At 38.9% G+C, this 15,320-nt stretch overlaps 2 protein-coding genes across 23 annotated transcripts in view; one reads left to right on the forward strand and one right to left on the reverse strand.

Moving 5' to 3' along the window:
• The window catches only part of LOC123459235 (60S ribosomal protein L31-like), a 104,757-nt gene that overhangs the window by 25,151 nt on the left and 64,286 nt on the right, over positions 1-15,320 (reverse strand). For 6 of the 22 annotated variants that reach the window (XR_006636141.1, XR_006636132.1, XR_006636129.1 and 3 more), the window contains 2 exons: positions 12,704-12,790; positions 6,650-7,661 (listed from right to left, as the gene is read on the reverse strand). The exons of 2 other annotated variants lie outside the window; for them this stretch is intronic. Coding sequence is in view for 5 of the 20 variants with exons in the window: in XM_045144877.1 (XP_045000812.1) it covers positions 2,828-3,310 (483 nt within the window). In the remaining 15 variants the exon portion in view is untranslated. Of the gene's footprint in view, positions 1-438; positions 1,317-1,932; positions 2,064-2,637; positions 4,873-6,649; positions 7,662-7,796; positions 7,827-12,703; positions 12,791-15,320 lie in introns of those variants that run through there. 14 more of the 22 variants (XR_006636147.1, XR_006636136.1, XR_006636128.1 and 11 more) reach the window with 10 other exon arrangements.
• Positions 1-15,320, forward strand: part of LOC101598557 (complement receptor type 2) — a 31,096-nt gene that overhangs the window by 9,144 nt on the left and 6,632 nt on the right. The window contains exons 6-21 of the mRNA XM_045144793.1: positions 887-1,063; positions 1,165-1,267; positions 1,990-2,075; positions 3,894-4,283; positions 6,045-6,233; positions 6,459-6,558; positions 6,809-6,891; positions 7,230-7,637; positions 9,319-9,495; positions 9,568-9,658; positions 10,047-10,123; positions 11,092-11,499; positions 12,259-12,340; positions 12,679-12,761; positions 13,693-14,085; positions 15,100-15,285. Coding sequence (XP_045000728.1) covers positions 887-1,063; positions 1,165-1,267; positions 1,990-2,075; positions 3,894-4,283; positions 6,045-6,233; positions 6,459-6,558; positions 6,809-6,891; positions 7,230-7,637; positions 9,319-9,495; positions 9,568-9,658; positions 10,047-10,123; positions 11,092-11,499; positions 12,259-12,340; positions 12,679-12,761; positions 13,693-14,085; positions 15,100-15,285 — 3,033 coding nt within the window. The remainder of the gene's footprint in view (positions 1-886; positions 1,064-1,164; positions 1,268-1,989; positions 2,076-3,893; positions 4,284-6,044; positions 6,234-6,458; positions 6,559-6,808; positions 6,892-7,229; positions 7,638-9,318; positions 9,496-9,567; positions 9,659-10,046; positions 10,124-11,091; positions 11,500-12,258; positions 12,341-12,678; positions 12,762-13,692; positions 14,086-15,099; positions 15,286-15,320) is intronic.

Here is a 15,320-nt window from a genome sequence, read left to right on the forward strand (position 1 = left end):
ACATGTGGCATGTACTCCCTATGTCCACCTGCCATCCTCCTCTTCTCTCCTAATTTTACTATGAAGTGCCTGCTTTTCTAAAAGCATTGTGGAGACCTTTCACAAAATTGGAAACCTTGTTAACTTTTTTTTTTTGAGGTAGGGACTTGCTCTAGCCTAGGCTGACATGGAATTCATTGTGTAGTCTCAGGGTGGCCTCAAATGCTCAGTAATCCTCCTACTTCTGCCTCCCAAGTGCTGGGATTAAAGGTGTGCACCACCATGCCTGGCTTCAACCTTTTATTTTTCTTTCTCTAGAGAGAGACAGAGAGAAAAGATAGAGAATTGGCTGCCAGGGCCTTAGCTACTAAAAATGAACTCCAGATCCTTGCACCACCTAGTGAGCATGCGTGACCTTGCGCTTGCCTCACCTTTGTACATCTGGCTAACTGGAATCTGCAGAGTAGAACATGGGTCCTTAGGCTTCGCAGGCAAGCACCTTAACTGCTAAGCCATCTCTCCAGCCCCAATCTTATTTTTGAAATAGAAAGGTAGAGGTAAATTTTGGTCATAAAAAAAATGTCACAATGTTTGGTTTCCTTTTCTGTCTTATTGGTAAAAAGGTATATCAGATCTTTTAGATGAATAAAATGAAAAATAAGTAACAGTAATGTTTCCTGGCATAAGTAAAGATAGAAAAAGCAAGAAGCCGTGTGGTTTATCATTTCTAGACAGAGTGAAGCTCATTATCCACACTCTGTAGCACTCAAAGGAATCTCTGCCTTAACATAGGAGAGTTATAAGCACCTTCATCCCACCCTACCAAATCTAAGCTGACTATATGTTATAGAGAATAAAGTTCATCTTTCAGAAATGAAAGGACTTTCTGATCCTGTTTTGTTCTCAGGATGTCTACCACCTCCACGTATCAACCATGGTAATTTTAACAAAATGGATGAGGAATTATTTACCACTGGACAGGAAGTGTCCTACAGCTGTCAGCCTGGCTACACTCTCATTGGAACTAGTCTTTTGCAGTGCACATCCTTGGGTACCTGGAGCCCCTCAGCTCCAGTATGTGCAGGTGCCTAGAACTCTGCTTTTTCTACAAGCCCCTACCCTGCTGAAAGAGAAATCAACTATTTCCCAACTCTTCTTGTGCAAGTCCTTTTTCTTCTTTCCTAGTGAAGTCATGTGATGTCATTCCAAGCCAACTTCTTAATGGCCATGTGTTTCCTCCTCCTAATCTCCAGCTTGGGGCAGAGGTTTCCTTTGCTTGTGATCAAGGGTGAGTCAACTCCAACCCATAGCTCCAAAACATTTGCAGTGCATGAGCCCTGAAGACAATTTCTTTATTTTTCATTTTCACAATTTTTATTAACATTTTCCATAACTATAAAAAATATCCATGGTAATACCTCCCCCCCCACACTTCCCCTTTGAAATTCCATTCTTCATCATATTACCTCCCCATCTCAATCATTGGACAATTTCTTGTTTATTCTTTTTGACCCTTAATAACTTAGAATTCTGACATTAACCCAATCCTTTCATTTTCTCCAATTGTGTATGTTATGTATGGCCACTGTTAGAATTGTCATTTCATCATTTGAAAAAGCAAAGTTTTGGTTCAGAAGTTAAGGCTCCTGCTATGGAGAATTAATATATGATATGAGCTTACTAAGACATACTTCTTAAGAAAAGAGGTCTATGATGTTGCTTTCTCTAGGAATTAAAGCTGTTTTCTTCAAGATGGTCCAGAGAATCTTAACATTTTTATGTCAAAGAGAAAAGTTTAAAATAAAAAACAGTCTTAATACTGAGGGTTTGTTTTGGTTTTATTTACTATAAATTGTGTAGCCATGCAGATTCACAAGCAACCTTGGGCTTTTTCCTTAAGTCAAAAATGTTTTAAGATGCAGATCATATTAACAAGTGAGAGAAGTGACTCACTCTATACAGCTGGATTGTTTTATTCTAGTGATGGTTTGCTACTCCTTATTGTTTAAGGTTCCGGTTAGATGGCAAATCTTCTAGTCAATGTGTCCCAGAAGGAGTGACAGTAATCTGGAATAATAAGTTTCCTGTTTGTGAACGTGAGTAGAAAACAGATAAATCAAATATGAATTGTGTTTCTATTTCCATAAATGTATCAAAAATAATATGTTGGGCTGGAGATATGGCTTAGCAGTTAAGGCATTTGCCTGCAAAGCCAAAGGACCCAGGTTCTGTTCCCCAGGACCCATATAAAATCCAAAAGCACAAGGTGGCACGTGTCTGAAGTTTGTTTGCAGCAGCTAGAAGCCTTGGTGTGCCCATGCTCTCTCTCTCTGTCTCCCTATCTCTCAAATACAAATAAAATATTCTTTAAAAAATTTTTTAAAGAATAACATGCCATCCAACTATATATTTTGAACATATGTGAGTCACTTTTCTCTGTTTTAGAATGCAGGTCAAAAGTATTAATTTTTTTCATTGATTGAATATTATAGTGTGGTTCTATGCATACAACAAAGGGCTATAGAAGGTTACCTATACTAAAACCAAGCATAGCTCTGGTGTGCTGAAACACTAGTTGCTTTGTATGACAACTCCCATAGGTGGGCTCCTCTTGTAACCAAAAGGAGAGTAACTGGAAAGTGTGAAGGTGAAACTTACCTTTAAAAGATGTGCATATGCCAAAGTAGGTACTAACAACTAATGTTCTTCATGCCACTAGGATGTGAAGGCATTATGTAAACTACTTCCTATGGTTTTCTTGAAGGAGTCCAGCATTGTGAGATCACCAGTGATCGGTAGTGGGAGTTCAGCATCTTTGATGGCAGGACATAATATGGTCAAGCTGCTTCTACCCCAGCTCCGTTTCTGAAACAAATACTAAATAATTTGTAGATTCCAGGTCTTGTACCCCCCCGTTTTGCATGAAAACTTTTATAACTTTATTTTTACACTCAAGAAGGTAGTTCTCATCCATGTTGACAGTCTGTAAATTTTTTAACGTGGTAACAGGGACATAGGTCATCAAAATATAAAGCTTGTTTGGTGAATCTTCATCTTCATTACTGGACAACCATACATGTATAAGATATGGCACATTCCTCATTCCCTTGGCCCAGACAGCTTTATTGAGTCTCGTATCAATGAGCACATCTGGAGGCCTCATGGCCTTCATGGCAAACTTCAGGATCTCTTTGAGGGCTTGAGGGGCTTGCTTCTTGAAACCCACTCCATGGATGCGCTTGTGAATGTTGATGGTGTATTCTCGCTTTACTACCTCGTTGATTGCAGAACAGCCCTTCTTTTTCTCACCATCCTTCTTAGCAGGAGCCATTCTGCTGGGTTTGGGTTGGAAAAGAAAGTGTACCTGCCCCTTTTACATGTGTTTGTCTCACTAGATTGCTATCACATCTTATGAAACTTGGACTATGTTACAGAGTTGGAAACAGACTAAGTGAGGGTACAACTTGCCTAAAGTCATTGTATGGCAGTAGTAATTTTTTAAAAATATTATTTATTTATTTATTTGAGAGACGGAAAAAGAGAAAGTGTCAGACAGAAAGAGAATGAGTCCATGATGCCTCCACATGTGCAATTAGCATGTCATTGATGTATAATTTTCATGTGCTAAGTTGGCCTTTTGTTCATTGATAAGATAGAACTATTAGATAAATGTCACTTCTTTGTTAATGTTTAGTTAAGATGTTTATATGATTTGCTTGCTGAGAATCAAGAGACAGATAAGGACCTATGAGCTTGGATATAAACAATGACCTTGAGTAAGAATAAATATTACAAATTCAAAGTATGTTCATGGAAATGTAATGTTATCTAATGTTAGTTGGGTGTTTTATTTAAATTTGAATATTTTCATTGTTATGATCAATATGCCTACTTAGTCCCTTCTTCCTTTTCAGGGATTTCTTGTGACCCTCCTCCTCCTATCAAAAATGGTCAAGTTGTTGATTATTCTCTTCCCATACCTACTGGTACTGTTATAAGGTACACTTGCAAACCTGGCTTCCGTCTCATTGGAGAGAAGGTTTTTCTTTGCATAAGTAAAGACAATGTGAATGGCATCTGGGATAAAGCTCCTCCTGTATGTGAATCTTATAATAAAAATTCCATTTGCTCTGAGCCCAGAGTACCAAGGGCATTCAGAAATAGAGAAGCTAGATCACCATTCAGACATGGTGATTCTGTGACTTTCACCTGTGAAGCAAACTTTACTATGAAAGGAAACAAAACTGTCTGGTGTCAAGCAAATAAAACTTGGGGGCCGACACCACTGCCAAGTTGCGAGAATGGTGAGTACGGAGATAAACTTACTCAAGGGGCAGGGCTCTTGTGTTCCTAGGCAAACCACTTTTGCATGCTCCTGAAAGAAAGAGATGCATGCATATATAAATAAGGAGCAGGGCCTGTACTTAGGGGAAGCAAAGCAAAGGGAAAAATTGGTTGCCTTTTTTTGTTGTTGTTGTTGTGAGAAATATAACTATCACTTAAAAGAAATCAGTTAATCAAAAAAAAAAACCTGGAAGTATTTATGAGAACTTTTACTTGATTATATCTAAATATTGAGTGAGGAAAGTTTCCCAAAAATGGGGAGGAAATTAGGGCTATGGGAAATTGGGTGGTTTTGAACTGTATATCTGGGCATGTGGCGTCTTGGAGCAAAAATACACCAAATAAATGTGACATTTACCTGTTAATATAGTCTGGCTGAAGTGACACTCGGCTTTCTATGGCTTCTACAAACATGTTCAGAAGTAATTCATTGTTTACCCACAGTTTCTCCTTTCAAAATGACTTTTAAAAGTAGGGCTAACTAAAATTTTCATTCCCTTCTCATCTAGTTTGGCTTATATTGATAATGGAATCTAAAGCCAAATTTCAATTCCAGAATATGAATAAATTGCCATTATTTAAATATATATGTTTAATATATATTATATATGTATATAATATATAAATATGTAACACATAAATAAAATATATATAAATTGGGTATTTATTTTATAGAGAACAATACTGACAAGTTCTAAATAGATAAGAGAGCTTAAAAACTAGTATACTGTTTAAAGGTATTATTCACTCTGGGCCTATAATTCTAGCTACTTTGGAGAGTAAAGCAGGCAAATCACAATTCAAGGATTGCCTAGGCTAAACCAGCATGAGCAACTTAACAAGTCCTTGTCTTAAAGTAAAAAGTAAAAAAAAAAAAAGGAATGTAGTTCAGTAGTAGACTGACTGCTTGTATATGCAAAGGCCCTAAATTCAATCCCCAATACCACAATCATATATTTATTCCTAGATAATTTCAAAATAAGTTTAGAAAAACAAGCCTTAATAAAGAGTTGAGTTACCAACATATATTGATGTGGAAATCTATCACAGACACACTGTGTTATGAAGTAAATGAAGCAAGATTAAGATAGTATCTATGGGATATATACATAATATGTTCACATATGCATTATACATAAAATGCCAATAAAGCATATTAATAATGTTTATCTAGGGCTGGAGAGATGGCTTAGCGGTTAAGCGCTTGCCTGTGAAGCCTAAGTACCCCGGTTCGAGGCTTGGTTCCCCAGGTCCCACGTTAGCCAGATGCACAAGGGGGCGCACACATCTGTAGTTCGTTTGCAGAGGCTGGAAGCCCTGGCGCGCCCATTCTCTCTCTCTCCCTCTATCTGTCTTTCTCTCTGTGTCTGTCGCTCTCAAATAAATAAATAATTAATTAAAAAAATAATGTTTATCTAAACAATAATTTGCTATTTTTGGGACAGAGGACAAGCTTAAAGATGGGTAAATATGAACTCTTCTGACAGAAATTATTCTCAAAAGTAATTCCTATAATATAATTAAAAATAATTCAGTAATATTGGCAAAACATGGGTCCATTCGAGCCACATCTGTTTGACCTTTAAGCGATGAGTTGAAAGTTAATGATAGCTAGGTACCACAGATCATATACCATTTATTTGGACCTGTGTCCTAAGCCAGCATCTAGACTGAGAAGGTTGTGTCAACTGATGGCTTTTCCCCTTAATGTGTGTGTATAGATTTCCCGCTGAAGTGCCCACCACTTCCCAAGATACATAATGGATATCACACAGGGCAAAATGTTGACCAGTTTGCTCCAGGGTCCTCTGTCACATATACCTGCAAAGCTGGTTACTTGCTTGATGGACAAAAGACTATTAAGTGCTTATCTTCAGGACACTGGAGTGTTGTTACTCCTACATGCAAAGGTATTTCAAATTTATGATCTACTTTATGCTGTCCTGACACTTGCCTGTCTTTCTTTCTCTTTTATTTTCCTTCCTTCCTTCTTTCCTTCCTTCCTTCCTTTCTTCCTTCTTTCCTTCCTTCCTTCCTTCTCTTTCTCCCTCCCTCCCATCTTTCTTCCTTTCTCTCTCTCTCTGTCTCTGTCTCTCTCTCTGTTCTTCCTTTCATTTTTGGCCTGTTTTTTCTAGAGGCCCAATGTGAACCTCCAGGACAGTTTCCTAATGGACAGGTAAAAAAGCCTCCAAGTCTTCGGGTTGGTACAACTATAAACTTCTTCTGTAATGAAGGGTAAGTGTCAGAAGATTCTATCAGATTTAATTCACTCAGATTATATGTGTTCAGTGTGAACCACAAACCCTGAAGAGGAGCCTGTGTGTACCTGGATGTGATCCATGGACAGCATGGCATGAAGTGGGTGATAGAGTGCTAATAAGAGTAGGTGCCCAGGTTAAGAAGAGTTGTCTTGGTTTTTAAGTTGAGGGGGCTATTCTTCTGCATCAAGTATGAATAATTCTGAATGACATATCTTCATCTCCAGGTATCACTTACAAGGACCACCTTCCAGTCAGTGTGTAATTGCTGGTCAGAATGCTATTTGGACCAAGAAACCAGTATGTCAAGGTATGTGTTTGGAAGGAACCATTTTACTTTTCTTCTTCAAGCCAAGTGGAGCTCCTAGGCTTTTGCTTCTCTCAGAACTACATGTTCTTGGTAAGGATACTCCAAGCCATGTATATAAAGGAAACTATGCATTTGGTAATAGCAGGTGAGGAATCAGCATAGGAGAAATAATCAGAAACAAAGTTTTAAAATCATAGTTATGTTGTACTAGCTGCCTTGACTGACTGTAGATTCAAACACCACTGTCACTGACCCTAGCATGAGGGTTTTCAAGCAGCAATGAAGCATTCTTGTTTGCACTGCACCTGGGAGCTTTCATCTCTCTGTAATTTCTCTAGAAATTCTCTGTCCACCGCCTTCCTCTGTTCTCAATGGAAGACACACAGGCAATTCTTCAGCAAATGCTCCATATGGAAGCACAGTCACGTATACTTGTGACCCAGGCCCAGAGAAAGGAGTGAATTACATTCTTATTGGAGAGAAGACCATCTACTGTACCATCAATAGTCAGAAGACTGGAACCTGGAGTGGCCCTGCTCCACGCTGTGAACTTTCCACACCTGCAGTTCAATGCCCACGTCCCCAGATCCTAAGAGGGCAAATGTTATCTGTTCAGAAAGATCAGTATTCCTATAATGACACTGTGGCATTTGCTTGTGAGCCTGGCTTCAGCTTGAAGGGCAGCAGAAGTATCCGATGCAATGCGCAAGGCACATGGGAGCCCTCAGCACCACTATGTGAAAAGGGTGGGTGTTCAAAAGGAGTGTCTGCTGAAACACAACAAAGAAAATCACTAAGGCAGTGACTGGTTTAGGTATTAGATAGTCAGGTGCAACTTAGTCTTTTATTTATTTTTCTTTCTTTTTTCTCCAACCATATACTGTGAATCCTCATTCTTTTTCTGGGGGATTTGTTTGTGCTCATTGTTGCATCTTCTGCACAGTAAGCAGATATGAATGAAAGGAAACACAAAGCTACAAACATTTACTATTTAGAGCCAGGAAGCATTTACATATGGGAAAGCCTTCCTAATACCTGCCTTGCTCTTTTCCCCCAGCTAAATCTGAATTTTAACAATACCAGACACATAGAATGGGGTCTCCTTATAACTCCAAATACTGGATTGAATTTTTTTTAAAACAACAACAACAACAACAACAAACAATTAAAAGGAGCTTCTGCTACATCATTGGAAAAGTTAGGAGAAGGGCCTTTTCAGTTATACTCTCATGTATGTAACCCCACCTTCACCATTGTTTCATTTCATGGACATATACTTGAGGAAAATACATTAGGGATGACAATTTTGTCCATTTCCTTAGATGGAAAAAACAAATGCAAAACACTTGTTAGTCTTAATAGTGATTTCCTAGAAAAGCAATCACTAAACCCTCACCTGGGTAGTATATCACCCAAGATGGTTCTTTTTTAAAAAATATTTATTTATTTATTTATTTGTTTGTTTGTTTGCAGAGAGAAAGGAAGAGAAAATGGGCATGTCAGGGCCTCCAGTCATTGCAAATAAACTCCAGATGTATGTGCCACCCTATGCATCTAGCTTTATGTGGGTACTGGGGAATAAAACTCAGATTATTAGGCTTTGTAGGCAAGCACCTTAACCATTGAGCTATCTCCCCAGCTCCCAAGATGTTCTTTAAGAAGGGAAGAGCTCAAGCTGAGAAGATGGCTTATAGGTTAAAGGTGTTTGCTTACAAAGCCTGCCTGCCTAGGTTCAATCCTCCAGTACCACATGCACAATGTGGCGTATGCTTTGCAGTCACACTCTCTGTCTTGTCTGTCTCTCAAATAAGTAAATCAAACTACTTTTAAAAGGAAAGAGTTGGACATGGTGACAGACATTTGTAATCTTAACACCAGGGAGGTTGATGAGAGAGGGTCGTGAGTTTGAAGTTAGCCATGTACTTAAAGAAAGAAACACAAACAGATATGTATCAACCTGAGTACAGAAAAGAAAATAAGAATGAGAAATAATAATCTAAAATTACCCAAATCTGTGCTGCAAAATACTTTCTGTGCCACATAGCTATAAGAATGGAATTATAGGGCTGGAGAGATGGCTTAGCGGTTAAGTGCTTGCCTGTGAAGCCTAAGGACCCCGGTTCGAGGCTCGGTTCCCCAGGACCCACGTTAGCCAGATGCACAAGGGGGCGCACGCGTCTGGAGTTCGTTTGCAGAGGCTGGAAGCCCTGGCGCGCCCACTCTCTCTCTCTCCCTCTATCTGTCTTTCTCTCTGTGTCTGTCGCTCTCAAATAAATAAAAAATTTAAAAAAATAAATAAAAAAAATAAAAACAGAGCTTAAAAAATATTTAAAAAAAAAGAATGGAATTATAGCATTAATATCAATTTCCTCTGTTTTACTTTTAAATTTTGTTTTTTTTTTTTTTTTTTTTTTGCCTTTGCTTCAGAATGTCAGGCCCCTCCTAAAATCCTCAATGGGCAAAAAGAAGATACACAGACGATCCACTTTGATCCTGGCTCATCCATCAAATATAGCTGTGACCCTGGCTATATACTTGTGGGAAAAGAAACCATACATTGCACCACTGAAGGGAAGTGGACACCCACTGTCCCTCATTGCAAAGGTACCAATTACAATTGTAGATGTTTTGCTTGTTTAAGATGGCCTTATGCTGATTTCTTTCCTCATCTCTTAGTGGCAGATTGCAAACCAATAGGACCACATCTCTTTAAGAGACCTCAGGAACAATTTATTAGACCAGCTGTGAACTCTTCTTGTGATGAAGGGTGAGTGAAGATTGTTTCTCCCTGAATGAGGCCTGTCTTTATTTTTTAGTGAGAATTTAAATATATGAATATACCGTAATTTGATCATTTTCCATTCCAATTGCTCTCTTTTGCCCCCCAACTCTGAAATCTGTGTGATTAATGCCCTTGCAAGCTATATATAAAAGTTCAACTTAAAGGTCTTTCCCTGTCATGTGCTCATGGAATGTTTATTGTGCAATATTTCCATGCATGGGAATGATACAGTGGCTGAATGGGACTGTAGCTGGCTACATTTTTGTTCCTATTTTATCTTGTCCCGAAAGTGGTATGCTTTGGAGCCCACAGCTCTGGCTGAGCTTGCTGGTAACCAACTGGCTGGCCAAATAATATGATCCTTTGTCTCCAGGTTCAAGTTAAGCGAGAGTGCTTATCAGCTGTGTCAAGGTACAATTCCTTGGTTTATAGAGATTCGACTTTGTAAAGGTGAGTAGAAAAAAAATGGCAAAGAAGCCGGGCATGGTGGCACATGCCTTTAATCCCAGCACTCGGGAGGCAGGGGTAGGAGGATTGCCATGAGTTCAAGGCCACCCTGAGATGACAGAGTTAATTCCAGGTCAGCCTGGACCAGAGTGAGACCCTACCTTGAAAAACAAACAAACAAACAAACAAAAAATGGCAAAGAATCAGAAATTATGTAATAGCAAGGATTTTCCTGCTTTAGGCTATGCTATGGACATTGATACATTAGCTTTGTCAACGAAGTTGAAGTTTTGACATGTTTTTTCTGTTGTTATCTCTTTCTACCTCAATCAGTTAAATTAAATGTAGTTGTTCTTGGTGTTCTTTTTTGATTGGCAATTATAAGAACAATGACAGTGATGACTACAGGAACTAAAATCTCTACTTTGGGATTCACTGAGGTCTATTGAAAAGATTAAGGGATTTATGTCAAATCTGAATGTGAATTCTATTCCTACTGCTGAATAGCTGTATAGTCTTTAGCAACTTTTACAACTTCTCTGAAACTCCAATCTCTCATCTATAAAGATGTCATAAAACTGGGGGCTTCAATGTTATAGGAACTGAATTGTACTGTCCCTACATTTTGAATGACAAAATGCCTGCTATAAAATAGGTGCTTGATCAGCAATAAGTATTAACTAACCACAAACTGTCATAGAACAAAGATAAGACTCAAAAAAGCAAAACTCTATTCCCCCTATACCATGTATTCCATTCATTAGCAAGTAAATATTTGGCCTTATGGTCTCATGATTTTGACAAGTATGTTAACTTTTAATGAAAACTGTTTAAATTATATATATATGATGAGCTTTGATATAACTCACTGCATTATAATTCATCTATACCTGCAAGAAAACAGGAAGGTCATTAAGTGTTGCACTTCTGATAATGGGACAAATTTCAGTAGTATCTCTTCATCTCTCTAGAAATCACCTGCCCACCACCACCCAGTATCCACAATGGGACACACACTGGTAGTTCCTCAGAAGATGTCCCATATGGAACCGTGGTCACGTATACATGCCATCCAGGGCCAGAGGAAGGAGTGCAGTTCAACCTCATCGGGGACCACACCATCCACTGTACACATGACAGTCAAGAGAGAGGCATCTGGAGTGGTCCTGCTCCTCTCTGTAAACTTTCCCTCCCTGATGTCCAGTGCTTAGATGTCCGCATTGCAAATGGATACACGCTATCTGGCAAAGTAACCCCATATTTCTACAATGACAGTGTGACATTCAGGTGTAATACTGGATATGTTTTAAACGGTAATACTCAGATTCGTTGCAAAGCTGATGGCACCTGGGATTCTGAAATACCAGTTTGTGAAAAAGGTAAAAATCTAAAGTTGGAATTTTAAAAAAGGTATTCACATACTTTTAATTTTTTTTTTCCTTTGAGGGGCTGGAGGTCAAATCTAAGGCCTTGCACCAGTTAGGCAAATGTTCCACCATTGAACTCCACCTTCTCTTATATTCACTGAGTGTATTCCTGATCCAAGAACTTACATGAAGAACATACTCAACACTTTCAGAACATTCTATTATGGACTAGAAGAATTAAGAGAATAATCTGTGCCCCCTTGTCTTTCTTTAGGAGTCTCATTTGAGTAGGAGAGAATAAATAAGAATAAGTAAATGGGTTTCAGGGTGTCTTTTTCCTTCAAAGTAGTAAAAAACATTGCTTAATGAATGAGAGTAACCTAAAACATGGTCTCAACATTTCAGGTTGTCATCATCTGTTGTGTAATTTCACACAAGATTGGGCACATTTCAGGGTAGTATGACTGTAGACTGTAATTTTAGTTCTGCTGTAGAAAACTCTGTATTGGTGTTTATATGGGGTGTTCACTCTGCAAACTGCCAGGCTCCTCCTGGGCCCTACTATAGTTGACATTCAAGTGGAAATAAGTCCTCTATATCTGGGATGACTTTGTACTAAACCTGTGACCTAGCTACATGCTATAGGAAATATGTCCCACCCACTGTCTGCCTTCAGAACAGTGGTACCCTATCCTTTGATGTAAAGGTTTCTGAGTCATCCTTCCTTAGGGCATAAAGCATCTGTAAGCAATTCCAACTTTGTCCCTTCAGAAGGATGTGAGCCTGTGACAGAATTTCAAGAGTTTCCTGATGATTCTCATGTGCAACTAGTGAATAGGTCCTGTCAAGATGGGTAAGTATGAATTGGCCCATTCTGAAAAGGATGACCACTTTGCATTGTGCATTAACTACCCACAGTTTGTCTTAGTAAATCCTTTGGAAGTTCCTCAATGTTCTACCCATAGAAAACAGGTTAGAATGGACTAGTTTGCAACTCTGACACCTCCATTCTTTCTTAACATTGGAAAGGCTTTGCTGTTAGTGCCTCTTAAGTATAAAAGAGCTTTCTGACTTGGAGGATGAAGAATTTTAGCTTCTGTCTGCCAAATCTCTTGTTTAGAAGTATCTCTGTATCTATAGAGTGTAAGTTGCAGAAGTTGAGAAAAAGAAATACATTGTATCTTTTTCTAGGTATCAGTTAACTGGACATACTTACGAAAAATGTCAAGATGCTGAGAATAGTGTTTGGTTCCAAAAGACTCCAATTTGTAAAGGTAAATTTGGGGTAGAGTGGGGAATCCAGCTATGGATATAAGGAGTTAGAGCAAATCAGTAATTGAAGAGCTAGTTTTTAACTGCTGTAATAGTATAATCTTCTCCTTAAGTTTATGTAAGATATATGAAAAAAAATCTTTAAGTGTTTGGTTAATACAGGTGTTGAGAAACTATCAAGGAGGAATATATATATATATAGTATAGGCTAATTTTGCTAAATTCAAAAATGTGGCCTACACATCTAGTACATGTGAACATAGCTATATTTCTTTCTTTTTTTTTTTTTTTGGTTTTTCGAGGCAGGGTCTCACTCTGGCTCAGGCTGACCTGGAATTCACTATGTAGTCTCAGGGTGGCCTTGAACTCACGGCGATCCTCCTACCTCTGCCTCCCGAGTGCTGGGACTAAGGGCGTGCGCCACCACGCCCGGCAAGCTATATTTCTTAATACTTCATTATATTTCCTATTTTTTTTTTAACACAGAAGACACCAAGAGACCCTAAATGTCATCTCTTTTTTATTTATTTTGAGAGAGAAAGAGTCAGAGAGAGAGAGGGAGAATGAACATGCAGGGCCTTCAGCCACTGTGAATAAACTCCAGACATGTGTGCTCTTTTGTGTACGTGTATGACTTTGTACACTTGTGTCACTGTGCATCTGGCTTATGTGGGATCTGAAGATTCAAACATGAGTTCTTAGGCTTTTCAGGCAAGCACCTTAACCGCTAAGCTGTATCTCTAACCCCCTAAATGTTTTTAGAATACTATTCCTCATATAATCATAACATTTCATAGTTAACAAAAAACAAGATCCAGGTTCCAAAGCTTGGACAATTTTCTAGTACGGTGAAATATAAGACAGTTCTATAATAATATTGCTCTTCATTCTGATGCGCCACCTGCACTTATACTATGTAAATCTCTTCTTCAGTTATTCACTGTTTACCTCCACCAACAATGGACAATGGAAGGCACACAGGCATGAAGGCAGAGCACTTCCTGTATGGAAGTGAAGTTTCATATGAATGTGATCAGGGATTCTATCTTCTGGGAGAGAAAAGCTTACAGTGCAGACATGATTCTGAAGGACGTGGATCATGGAGTAGACCTCCTCCCCAGTGCTTACCACTTTCTCCTGTAACTCACTGCCCTGATCCAAAAGTCAAACATGGATTCAAGCTCAATCAAACTCATTCTACATATTCATATAATGACACAGTGCATGTTGCCTGCAGTCCTGGCTTCATCATGAATGGAAGTAATTTGATAAGGTGCCATACTAATAACACATGGGTACCAAGTATACCAACTTGTATCAGAAAGGGTAAGACCTTATCATGATTAAAATATGGGACATTTTACAAAATAAAGAAGGATTTTGAATATGTACTTGCATTATGTTTAATTCTTATGTGCATTGTATCTTAGTGCATGAGAGGACCATGATTAATTTATAGATGGATGGCTCTCTAATATATTATTCTTAGGAATTTAGGAAAAAATATATCTACTTTTTGAAAAATCTTTGCAGTAATATTGTTTGAAATTTTCATATAACTTTTTTTGTTGTTTTTTGAGGTATAGTCTCACGCTAGCCCAGGCTGACCTGGAATTCACTGTGTAGTCTCAGAGTGGCCATCCTGGCAATCCTCCTATCTCTGCCTCCCAAGTGCTGCTGTTAAGGGCATGCACTACCATGTCTGGCAAAATTTTCATATTGAGAGCTATTGTGCTAGCCAGAGAAGAATATTGGGTGTTCTGGAGAGTGAAGCTGGTCTTCAAACACGCCGTCTTGTACTCCTAAGCTAGTATTTGGCAGCTTTGTTTCAGCTGGTGATATCCATAGCAGAAGTTGCCAGTTGCAGTCCTACTGAACTCAGCTTCCCAGAGCTATTCTCACTTGTCAGCACAGTGGTCTCCTTTAAGTAAAAGTCACCTCGCCAGTCCAAGATTACCAATGAATCTGCAGTGAGATTTGCAAGAACTGTCCTTTGGGGTTAAGGCTGTCTGAATTGTCACATCTAATGGCTTTGCGTCTTTCTTCCTGGGAATATGAATGTGTTGATACTTAGACTACAGACTGACAAGGAAAAGAAGAGAAAATTGTGGGTTGATAGATTACAGTTGTGGATGATAGCCCGTGACCCTTCCATATCGTCCTTGTTACCCTTTTGCTTTGGCCATATGATATAGCGTTGCTTGAAGTGGTTGGAATGAGTGTCCCTGCTCACTGATCAGTAAACCTATTTCCCATCGCCTTTATGCATTGCTGCCACCTAGAGATGGTCTTAAGTATTCAGCTGTGATAAATTAAAGGTCTTTTCCTGTTGCTCTCCAGCTTTCTTAGGGTGTCGTTCTCCATCCACCATCCCCAATGGGAATCATACTGGTGGGAAGATAGCTCATTTTTCCCCTGGAATGTCAGTCTTGTACAGCTGTTACCAAGGCTACTTTCTGGAAGGAGAGGCACTTCTTCTCTGTACATATGAAGGAACCTGGAGCCAACCTGCCCCTTATTGTAAAGGTACTTTGTCTGATTCTATTCTTTCTAGTGAAGCA

This window comes from Jaculus jaculus, chromosome 1 (assembly GCF_020740685.1).
Source record: "Jaculus jaculus isolate mJacJac1 chromosome 1, mJacJac1.mat.Y.cur, whole genome shotgun sequence".
Lineage (NCBI taxonomy): Eukaryota > Metazoa > Chordata > Mammalia > Rodentia > Dipodidae > Jaculus > Jaculus jaculus.